General features: G+C 39.2%; 3 protein-coding genes across 4 annotated transcripts; 1 reads left to right on the forward strand and 2 right to left on the reverse strand.

Moving 5' to 3' along the window:
• The first annotated feature begins 494 nt into the window (after positions 1-494).
• On the forward strand, positions 495-7,670 carry LOC104750209 (uncharacterized). 2 transcript variants are annotated; one of them, XR_015585054.1, is made up of 7 exons: positions 505-970; positions 1,054-1,243; positions 1,592-1,678; positions 2,375-2,734; positions 3,418-3,562; positions 3,720-5,208; positions 5,342-7,670. XR_015585054.1 is itself a non-coding variant. In XM_010471971.2 (6 exons), the coding sequence occupies exons 1-6, from the start codon at positions 894-896 to the stop codon at positions 5,114-5,116; spliced, it is 2,256 nt and encodes a 751-aa protein (XP_010470273.2). In that variant the 5' UTR covers positions 495-893; the 3' UTR covers positions 5,117-5,250. The 2 variants fall into 2 exon arrangements, 1 of the variants encoding a protein (XP_010470273.2); XM_010471971.2 differs by lacking the exon at positions 5,342-7,670 and having other exon boundaries at positions 495-970; positions 3,720-5,250.
• LOC104753503 (protein NETWORKED 2A-like) lies at positions 5,292-9,566 on the reverse strand. The gene is made up of 2 exons (XM_087492890.1): positions 8,276-9,566; positions 5,292-8,185 (listed from the first exon to the last, which is right to left on the reverse strand). Exons 1-2 carry the CDS (start codon positions 8,367-8,369, stop codon positions 5,409-5,411), a joined length of 2,871 nt encoding a protein of 956 aa, XP_087349016.1. The 5' UTR covers positions 8,370-9,566; the 3' UTR covers positions 5,292-5,408.
• On the reverse strand, positions 8,558-9,553 carry LOC104750210 (protein EMBRYO DEFECTIVE 1674). Its single transcript, XM_010471972.2, has one exon. It carries the CDS (start codon positions 9,551-9,553, stop codon positions 8,594-8,596), a length of 960 nt encoding a protein of 319 aa, XP_010470274.2. The 3' UTR covers positions 8,558-8,593.
• Positions 9,567-11,882: the final 2,316 nt, after the last annotated feature.

The raw sequence follows: 11,882 nt of genomic DNA on the forward strand, positions 1-11,882 counted from the left end.
ACTTTCTTAAATAGCGGCGATACTATAAAATCAAAGCTCAATATCCTCTACAATGTAGATCTTTGTAGAGTCCAAAGAAAACTTATCTTTTTTTTTTCTTTGGTTGGAGAGGGGAGACAAATGCCTCCCTCAATTTATTCAACTAAATGAAAAAAAAATCCAAATTAACATGAAGTCGAAATTCACCCCATTAACATCCTCCAACGTGATAGAGTGAACTACATTCAGACAAACATCATATGAAATGAAAACCAAACATCATAATAGTATTTATATTATGATTTGTAAGCGGGAAAAATTCTTATTTGATAGTATTTAACTATTTATTGTTAATTTCTAGTAAAACATATTAATTCTAACATCATGTAGTTATTTTATATATAAAAAATCTCAGTTCCCAAAAAGAAAAAAAGAATTATAAAAATAAAAAAAGAAAGAAAAAAAAAAGAAAAAAAGGAAAAGAAAAAAGCCGTAAAAAGAAACTTCTTTCTTCCAAGTTTCAATGGGCAAATCGGTCATTTGTAAACATCGTAAGTAAAAAATTCTAATATCTCTAGTCAAGCGGCGAGTCTGACTGCAGCCGTACTCCTCCACCGTCGCTTTGTTTTTTTTGTCCCCTCATCACACAAAAAAAAAAACCCAAAGCCGCACGCGTGAGCTACACGCGCTTCAACGATCTCATCCTCTCTCCGATCATCGCATCGATCACCTTCTCCATCTCCGGTAACAATTGTGTCCGCTTCTCCCAGCTCTAGGACTAAAATCCCAGCGTCTCAACAAAATCCTAATTAGGGTTTGTCACTGAAATCGATACCATCGTCGTCTCGTCGCTGCAGATTTGACTCTCAAATCGTAACATGTGAGATTTGCTGGTTACGAAACCACGAGCAAAGATGGTTGATAAGAGTACTAATAATAAGAAGAGGCTAGAGTTCATTAGTGAAGAAGACATCGCCACTCTTTTGCAGAGGTCTCTTTTCCAAACTTCGTGAATATTCCGATTTCAATTTGGGGCGGCTCGTGATTTTAAATAACCTCTTTTTTTGTTTACAGATATGATACTGCGACGATACTGAAGTTGCTACAAGAGATGGCGTATTATGCTGATACTAAGATGGATTGGAATGAGTTAGTGAAGAAGACTAGTACTGGAATTACTAATGCTAGAGAATATCAGTTGCTATGGCGGCATCTTGCTTATAGAGATTCTCTTCTCCCTGTGGAAGATAATGCTCAACTTCTGGTTTGTCTATTGTCTTTTTGTTTGCATTAGTTTCTTATTGTTTTGCATTCTATGTTGATTGTATAGTCTTAACACAATGTACTAAAAACTTATGTTGCATTGTTAATGTCTGTTGATAAAATATCTTAATCTTTTGTTTCGGGATACTTGCATGTTACCTAGGAGATAGTATCTAATGAGTAGCTGTTATTCTTAATACTGATGTGAAAGTTCTACTTTGTTTGCGAGTTGATTTGTCCAATGATATTGAAACTTCTTGCTGAGTAGCATTTAGGTGTAAGGTAGAATGAATTTATGTATCATGTGATAGATGTAGTTTTGAAATTTTTAACGAACTTGCTTGTGCAGAATGATGATAGTGATATGGAGTGTGAATTGGAAGCTTCCCCTGCAGTCAGTGTTGATGTAGTAACAGAAGCTGTTGCGCATGTAAAAGTAAGAAGGAAATCACACAGAAATTTTGTTAGATTCTTGTTTTTTTCGTCTTAAAGTCCTTGTCCAGTTTCCAGAGAAGAGGTGGTTCTCTATAATTTTGCTTCATAAGTCCTGTTTCTCTGTGACATTTTCTACCGAGAGATATTTCTGATCCTTCTGTATAACTATTTGCCATGCATTCAGGTCTTCTCTATTAGTCAATTTTTTGTAGATTTATGTAGGTGGTTTTAGAGATAGTATTTTAGATATTCAGCATTGGTTTGGTAGATTCTTTATTGAGATTTGTTGACTTGATATCCCTAGTTATGAGAGAAATAGCAGATTATGATTGCGTCTTCCTTTTCTTGGATTTTTGGGTTTTCTTATTTGACAAGCAGTAAAGCACATGAAATGCAGTAGAATTTTTTTGTATTATCTTCACCAATAATTTTATTCTTCTGATGGCACGGAGCTTACTTTTGTATTATTTTTCTTAACAAAATTCTATTATAGTGTGTTTAGACTGTCCCTTTGACCCTTTACTCTGTTGTTCTTGATATTTCTAATCTGTTATATGCTAAAAAAAATTGCTGATTATATATGATCATAATCTCAGTTAATGTGTAGCAATCATTAAGTGGTGGTTATTGATCTCGGCTTATTCTGAGTTCAGAATGATCCTCATGCTAAGTTTCCTGTTTTTCTATCCTTTTCAAGGTGATGGCTGCTTCCTATGTGCCAAGTGAGTCCGATATTCCAGAAGACTCAACTGTAGAGGCTCCCATGACCATTAACATACCATACGGCTTGTATAGGGGTGCTCAGGAACCATCAGACTCGTATTGGTCATCAAGAGGAATGAATATCACCTTTCCCGTTTCTCTTCCGAAAGCAGCTGAGGGACATAATGGAAACGGGTTACCCAGTAGCATGGCTCCTCGGAAGAGAAGAAAAAAATGGTCAGCTGAGGAGGATGAGGAGCTCATTGCTGCTGTGAAGCGACATGGTGAAGGCAGCTGGGCCCTTATTGCTAAGGAAGAATTTGAAGGAGAGCGAACACCCTCACAACTCTCACAGGTTTTAATTTCACTGGGCTGATCTTGTTTCCTCATTTTCCTCATATCTTTGAATTATCTCTATCAAGAACATTATGCATTCTTTCCTGTTTATTGCTCTGTGTCATATGCACGGTCTTTCTTTGCCATCGCACGCAGAGAGCTATTTTCGTAGTCACAGAATTATGGTAAAGGAATTTGAGCTTCAGTGTAGTGGCTCTCTAATTTCTCTTTAACTAAAATGAGTATGAACTATGACTTAGAGTGTATAGCGACTTGACATGAGGGGTGATGGTTTGCTCTGTTGTTAATACTGCAGTCCCTTCCTCGTCTTTCTCAGTTAGTGCCTTGTTCTGGGTATTACTACCTGCTTAAAAACCCATTATCTGAGTGCCACTTTTTTTCTAGATGCAACTAGGTGGCATTATCACTCTCTTCTTTATCGAATATTATATCAATAGTGTGGTCATACTTTAGAAATAAATCCGTTGTCATCTAGTTTGGTCTTGATGTGGGTTTCCCCCATTTTTCCGGGTTCAAATCCCGGCAACGGATCTCTAAATGATATGAAATCTCTCTAAATGATAGTTGTAGAATGCAATAATCTTCGCTGTCCACCGTTTTTGTAGATATTTTATGGGCATACATGATGCGTTTTATTTAGTATACATTTTCAATTGAAAAATTGAATTTTCTTATCTGCAGCGGTGGGGGGCTATAAAGAGAAGGTGTGATACTTCAAACACTTCTACCCAAACTGGCCTACAGCGAACAGAAGCACAAATGGCAGCTAATCGTGCATTATCTTTAGCGGTGGGAAATCGGATACCCGCAAAAAAACTTGCAGTAGGTACGAGTAACAATCTATCCTTTCCAGCTTATTATACTATATATTAGTTCGTGTATGCTATGCTATACTTGTTTAGATTGTTTTTATTGCGAAGTTGAAATTGTTTAAGCCACAACGCTTTTCTCAATTAGATTTGTCAATTACTGTGTTTGTTTAGGTACACCTCCATTGCCTTCATCTGGTACCATCACAGGAGCACAAGCCAATGGTGCCAACAGTGGTAGTACATTGCAAAGTCAACAAAAGTCTCAGCCACAAGTTCAAGCTTTGCCACGGGCACCAGCTCCAACTGCAAAATCTCGAGTTCCTGCAAAGAAGACAACAACAAATTCCACATCGAGAGCAGCACTAGTAACAGCTAATTCAGTAGCTGCGGCAGCCTGTATGTCAGTGCCAAAGACTGAACCAGGAAAGAATGCTGTTTCTGTGTTGGTGCCAAAGGTCGAACCCGTAAAAACCCCTTCCACGGCCTCTTTGTCTCGTCCTTCTGGTATATCATCAGCACTGAATGCTGAGCCTGTAAAAGCCGCTTCGGCAGCCTCTGTGCCTCGTCCATTAGGTATCATTTCTGTACCAAAGGCTGAGACTGTAAAAACCGCCGCTTCTGCAGCCTCTTTACTTCGTCCCTCAGGTATTATACCAGCACCAAAGGCTGAGCCTGTAAAAACCGCCACTTCTGCAGCACCTCGTCCATCAGGTATTCAATCAGCACCAAAGGCGGAGCCTGTAAAACCCGCTGCGTCTGCAGCCTCTGGTCCCCGTCCAGGTATGATACTAGCACCAAAGGCTGAGCCTCTAAAACCCGTTTCTGCAGCCTCTTTGCCTCGTCCACCAGGTATTATATCAGCACCAATGGCTGAGCCTGTAAAAAGCGCTCCTGCAGCCTCTGTGCCTCGTCCATCAAATATTCTATCAGCACCAAAGGCTGACCCAGTAAAGAGTGTTTCAGCTACTGTCAGTAACACTAAAGCATTTGGACCTTCGAATTTAAGGCATGCAGTTAATGGAAGCCCAAACCACACAATATCTTTATCACCCTCTAATAAACCTTCACTTATGGCTCCTCTCTCCAAAGGATCAACAATCCAGAATAATTCAGTTCCTCCTAGTTTTGCATCGTCAAGGTTGGTCTCTACGCAGAGAGTTCCTGCAGCTACTTTAATGCCACAAAAGCCAAGTGAAGCGGCACTTAATGCATTTTCTAAGCCGGTTGGTGTACAAAAAGAGCAAACTCAGGGAAACAGAGCAAGCCCGTTGGTTACAACAACTCTTCCGGCAATTAAAACCTCCCCAACAAATTCAGTGATTAGCACATCAAAAGTGGTGGCTACAAAAGTGGAGACTCCTCCTAGTCTTATGCCTAAGAAAAACCAAGTAGTTGACAGTTGCACCGATAAGAGTTCGTTAGACAAACCACCTGAAGAGGAAAGTAGTAGTACCGCGGCGTCACCTCTAGTTGTAGCTACAGCTGAATCAAAATCTAAAGATGAAGCAAGTAACAGGGAAAGTCAAGATGTTGCAGCCGTCACAGGAACCAGGCAGGAGGAGTTGTAGTTCATTTACTGCATTGTTTTGGTGCTTTCATTAATGTTTTTTTCTTAGGACTCAGACAAGAATATGATGATGTACAGTAGAACCTCCTAAATGTAAGGTTCTTACTACTAATTAGTAATATGGGTTTTAATTTACTTCAAAGTCTCCAAAGAGATATTCAAAGTTTAGAAAACAGTGAAAGCAAAAACGTACACTTTGATTTGCATCTCATTGGTTCTTCCACAGGTACAAGACAGAAAAGCTAGAAAAACAAGGAACTGAAAAGAAAGATAACAAAGACATGATTGATGGATTATTCTGGGAGCTTTCCAGGTGGCCTACTGTAACTAGACTGCTTATGCAGACCTGGAGATGGACTGACACAAGAGAAGAGGGATGATGAAGATTGCTTCTGTTGTCTATTCTTCTTTAACTTGACACCAAACAAGAATGACCGTAATGGAATCCTTGGTCTTCCACTCGACGAGCTCTTGCTCGGAGTTGTTCTAGCTTCTGTTGCACTTGATATCCCAAGATTCTCTTCCAGTTTACTCAAAATTCTCTCCACTTCAGTTTTCAACGCTCTTACACGATCAAGACCCGATTGAAGTTCAGTCGAGACCCTTTTGTTCTCCTGTTTCATGTTGAGTATCTCTCCATGGAACTTTGCAGCTTGATAACCACTAATCTCTGAATCACTGACTTTACTGCCACCCGATTGAGAAGTGACTCTTGCGATCTCTTCTTGAATATTAGCTAACGATACATACCTTCCCTGGAGTTCATCTTTAAGAACTGCGCTGTTCTCTAGCCATAACTGTAGCTCTGTTCGAATCTCTCTTAGGTGTCTATAGATAGGCTTTGCGTCTGATGCACCTGCAGTATTACTACTACTTCTTGGAGATTCCAGCTGTTGCTTGTTTTCGATTCTCAGTTTCGATAGCTCTGATTTCAGATCTTGAACTGTTGTCTGGTACTTCTGTATCTGATGTACTGATGTGCTGAATCTTAACCAGAACTCGAGATTCTCTTCCAACACTGCGTCAATATCTGCACGTACTTTGTCTTCAACAGTTGATATTCTTGTTCTCGGGCTGTCATCAACATCTGCAAATTTCACTCTAACCTCATTAGGCTTTGTTCTTCCAGGTGTTCTCTTCATATCTCCTCCTTGATGATGCGGCGTAGTGGAGACCGAAAAGTTAGAAGTTGGGGAGATGCTCACACTTTCGTGCTGTACTTGATCATGTTCCAACTGGTTATTCCCTTCTACTTGATGTGGTGAATCTTTCCCTGGCGAGTTGAGTTTTTGGCGTAATGACTCAATCTCTACGTCTTTGTACACAACAGCATTCTTGAGTTCTCTCAACTGTAATGCTAGCTCAAAGAATCCTTCCCGGTTCTTCTTCTCAACGTCACCTAACTTTCGCTTTACTTCTCTATAATCCCTTAGCACTGATGTGTACTCATCTAGCAGAGCCTTCTCTCTATCCTCCATGCCATCTGGTAACAACTGCCTCCAGTTTGGCGTCTCGTCATCCTCGTCTTCCGTCACCAGATCTTCTGCTTCTGTTCCGAAACAAGTGCTTGCGGTTTCTGATAAAGCAAAAGAATCTTTCATCTCTGATTTCTCTTCTTGAGATCTTCCACCACCGTCTTCACTCTCTCTAACTACAGTTTCTGCATCTTTCTTCCTTCCCTCCATACTACTCCTCACTCCAGTCTCTGTTAAGATTGACTTCAGATCATCGCGAGAATCTTCTGATCCTGATACAACTGGCAGTTCCTGGAAAATTCCAGCTCCTTCGACATCTTCATCCATCTTCACATCTTGTAACTTGCCAGATAAATCTTCAGCGGTCCTATTGGCTACCTTGAATTGGTTCTGTAGATTCTTGTTTTGATCTTCCACTTTTTGGAATAGTTTTCTAACATTTCTCAGCTCCTCTTCAAGCACTGTTATCCTTTGTTTCATTTCCGTGGACTCTGAAACAAGAGCCGCCTTGTCCTCCTCTAGACCACGGATATGTTCATGTAACTCATCTGTCTCTGATCGTAATGTCTTCACCAATGCAGTATGAGACAAGGCATTGGTCTCCAATGAAACAACCCTATGCACAAGATCATCAATCTTCTCTGCAAGTTTCACAACAGTAAAATTCTCGTTTGATTCTTCTCTCTCAGATTCATAGCTCGATTCTTGAACCACAGCACCTTCTTCTATGTCTGTTGTAATAACCTCATCATGATCATCGCTTTCTGATTTCTCAAATTTGTTCCTCAATGCATCGAACCTTTCTTTAGCAGTCTTGATCCTTCCCTTCTCAATTTCTGCTTCTTCAACAGATTGCTTCTGTCTCTCCTCTAGCTTAGCAAGTGTGTCCTTACAAGAGCTCAAGGCGGTGCTCGCCATCAAGGTCCTAGCATCACTATCAGCAATCGCAGCACCAAGACCAAACTCATCTTGTAAGTTACAAACCCTCTTCTGCATCTCTGTCACTTCCTTTTCCAAATCCCAATACCTCTCATAAGACTGCTCATATGAGCTCCTCACAAACTCTTTCTCAGTCTGCAATGCCAAAATCCCCTTCTGAAGCTTATCAATCTCCTCCAAGCCCTCTTCTTTACTCAATCCTGAACTCACAATCGCCGCTTCCCGCTTAGCAAGTGCAGAAGATACTGTCCTCAGACCAGCTGGTCCTTTTCTAGATAACATCATAGACTGACTCCTGAAATCTTTCTTCATTGGAATATCCGGGACTTCAGGTATGTTGCTTCCTTTGGGAATAAGATGAAGATGCTTAGGCGGTCTCCGCAGATTCCCTTCGTAATCTTCGTTATCATCGCTATCATCTTCCATGGGAAACTGAACATGTTCAGGGAAAGCTGTGGCGATTGTGCGGTTTGCGCTTTGAAGCTCTCTAGATAAATGATCATAACGTTCAGCTAATGCTCGGTACGATCTAAAAGCTTCCTCCACGAAATTAACAATCTCTGGCCTTTTACGGTAATACATCTCAGCTCTTTTGGCAAAAGTGTCTCCATCTTCATCTATGATCTTAAGAGTATATTCTACCTTTTCTTCCATATCTACAGAGATGATTTCTTTGTTAATGACACAAATGTTCAAGAACATATAATAATAGAAGAAATGTGGAATCAGGAAAGATTGGAACATACCTTGAAGATTGTGTTCGAGCCATTTGGATTGCTTTGTACGTATGTGGCTGGCCCACCACCACGAATACGCATTGCTCGCTGCTCTCTGCAACATCTTTTTTGTCCTAATGAAGAAGAAGCAGAAGAAGAATCAAACATGACCGATTCATCAACTTGATGTAGGTGTAAAACTTTGTCAAGATCAGACAAAGAAGAGAGAAGAAGCTTTTGTCCGTGTGTAGTGGACACATGTCCGAGTATTTTGGTGAATCCTTTGATCAACCTCATTTTTAGGATGCTACCTTTGACCAATCAAAAAATAATATGAAAATTTATTTCTTATCTGCATTGTACATTCTCATAAAATTTCATACAAAACAATGTCAATGAAACTACTAAGCTAATTTCTTCTTCTTTGTAGACTTTAGTGCAAACTGGTCTCTTTCCACTAGAAGACTCAAACTCATCTCTCCGTCGCATGGCTCTAGTCTTCACTCCCACAACAACAGCACTCGAAACCAAACTCTCATCCTCACCAACCGCTACTGATTTCTTCTTCTTCTCATCAGATTTAGGACAAGAAACCAAATCCCTTAAACTAGCAACAACATCAACCAAGATCTTGTCTTTCAAACAACCATCAACGAAACTAAGATCCTCTATCCTATTCACAGGAACATCATCAAACTTAACAACAAAACCTCTATCTTCCTCAACAACATTCTCCTCATTGTAATCTTCCCAGTTAAACGGGAACCCTAAAAGGAAACGATTACAAACCTCCTCAGAAACACCGTTCTCTATACTAAGAGATCGGTTGATGAAACCACCGATGGAAATGGTAATCCCATCTACTGATTCGAGAGTTACACTGTTATGCCTTTTGAGTATCGTTCCTGATGAAAAGAGTCTCACGTCAGATTCGAAACCTATGATACACAGAGCTTTCTTCTTCTTATCTTTTCCTTTTCTTGTTAGCCACCAGTCGGATAATGTGACGGATTTTCTTGTACCGATGGGTGTGATTGCTCCTAGTGAAGCCGGCGTTCGTGGAGTCGGAGGGAAATCGGGTTTTGGTAAAGCTTGGGGGTGAGTTCGCGGCGAGGGATTGGTTTCCGGTTGCGGTTTGGAGTGAGTACGCGGCGACGGACTGGTTTCCGGTAGCGGTTTGGAGAGAGTTCGCGGCGAGGGATTGGTTTCCGGTAGTGGTTTGGAGCGAGTTCGCGGCGGCGAGGAGCGACGCTGAGAGAGACTGGGGTTTTGACTTGGTCGCCACCATTGCGATGTTTTTTTTTTCATTCACTGGTGCGACTGAAAAAAATTTGTGAATTGAGAGATTGGTAATATGTTTCCGGTTTAGTTTGGTTAGAGATTATTTTTTCCTTAGGTTTGAAACATTTTTGGTTTACTTTCCGGTTCAACAGTTTTGTAAGGATACCTGATGAAGTTAGTACCATTTTAGTGTAAATAAATGTATTCCCTCCTATTTTACACCTTTACAAACTAATAGCACTATGTAACAGTGCCCTGTTCGGTTCATATTAAACGACTCAAAATTATAAGTCAAAACAAGCAAAAGAAACGGTGGAGATTAAAAGAGGGAAAAATGCCAAAAAAAACCGAAAGTTATTTTTATCTCGACATTTAATACTCAATTATTTTGGATTGAAATAAAAATATACCAAATTATAAAAGCATCTCATTTAAAACCCTAAATAATAAGTATTGTTATTTTCATACCCACTATTTTTCAACAAAATCAAAATTCCAATTCTTTCTCTCTAATCAGCGTAGTTTCATCTCTTCCGACAGTGAAACCGTACAAATCCTAGAACTTGCGACAATTTTGGCTCGTCTGACGTCGATGTTCGGACGAAAAATCAGAATTTGAGATTGGAGTTCCATTGTCAAATCACGTCTGCTTTGGATCTCAATCATCCTATGACAAATTCGATTTCTTTTTTGTTTTGATATTGTCTGAATTCCAGATTTTTTTTTTCTTTTTGGTTTCCGTCACATTCAAACCAAGCACGAACACAGAAACATACACACTGTCAATTCATTTTTTTTTTAAGTTTCTAGGCTGCTGCTGCTACAAAGAACAATAAAAACGAAAAAAAAAAAAAAGAGAGATGATATAAAAATAAAATTCAGAGCAAAATCTGATTGATACCTTTGAATATTATAATTTTTGTCACTGCAAACGTTATGACCTCTCTCAACACCTAATCTTCTCCCCTACGCGCACAGTAAAAAAATGATTACAGATTTTTTGTTTAAAAAATAGAAAATTTCGAGAAACAAGACGAGGGGGAAGAAGAGAGAAGTAAAGAACCGGGGATTAATCTCAGTTTGATGTGGTTAACACAAAACCAAGATTTTTTATATTAAAACTTAATAATTAATTAGATAATCAGAGTAAAATTGGAATTTTGATTTTGGTGAAAAATCGTGGATATGAAAATAACAACACTTATTATTTTGAATTTTAAATGACATGTTTTTATAATTTGGTGTATTTTTATTCCAATTCAAAACAATTGGGTATTAAACGTCCAAATAAAAATAATTTTGAGTTTTTTTTGGTATTTTTCCAGAAATGTCACAGAACTCCTTTTTTTCATGTAGTCAGTGTGGTGTCGCTAAAAAACGGATTGACAGTAAAATTAATAAAAAAAACTCTGCTGTAACTATTTTATGTAGTTGCCATTATTAGTCTCCACAAACTTGATATGTGATTTTGTATCTCTAATGGCCAAAGCAGCAACTATAAAAAGAACATGGCCACTATCATTATTTTAGAAAAAAAAACTTTAGATTTGGATTTTGTATTTATATTTAAAGTATAGTTTTGAGATGATAAAATTTAGTATTTAAATTTTTAAGTTTAATTAAATAAAAACCCTAAAAAAATTAGTTTTCTCTCTATTCTTTCTCTCAATTTTTCAAAGAGAGAAAGCGATGCGTAAAATTTTCCGATTGTCCAGCACCATTTTCGTTTTCACGGTGGCGTGTGGTTGGCTTCCTTTCCGACATCGGTGGTGACGTTCACACCGTTGGTCGGCTTGCTTCCGGCACTTGTTGGCTCTTTCAGCAACGGTGGCTGGCGTTCCTTTTGATATCGGTGGTGTCGTTCACACCGTTGGTTGGCTCACTTCCAGCACGGTCGGCTCTTTCAGCGACGGTGGCTGGCTTAGCTTTAGTTTTTTTTCTATCTTTTTCGTTTGGGTTTGAATAGTCTATGATTCATGAGTTGTTGTAGATCCTTGGGCTTCTAGGTTTATGGTGTAGAACTAATTTCTTGAAGATTGAAAAGATATAGATTGAAGACAAAAAAGGCAAAAAAGAGGAGGGTCTTTGTTGTTGTGTTCTCTTCATCTTATATCCCCCATGTGAAGATTAAGAAGTTTGGTTTTAGATGGAGTCATATTCTCAGCAAATTGGCATTCGACTTGTTCTCTGGGCGTGTATATCGAAATTTCTTTGTAATTTTCCGACGATTTAGGCTGGACTTGAAGTTTTTCGGCGACATTTCCCTCTGTCGGTGATCGGAGACTCTAACCTTTTCGACTTCCCACGTGTCTGCCATCATGTTTCTCTCTCTTTTGCCATGTGTTATGTGTTCCAA

The sequence above is a fragment of the Camelina sativa genome, chromosome 16 (genome assembly GCF_030686135.1).
Source record: "Camelina sativa cultivar CO46 ecotype springtype chromosome 16, ASM3068613v1".
NCBI classification, from domain to species: domain Eukaryota; kingdom Viridiplantae; phylum Streptophyta; class Magnoliopsida; order Brassicales; family Brassicaceae; genus Camelina; species Camelina sativa.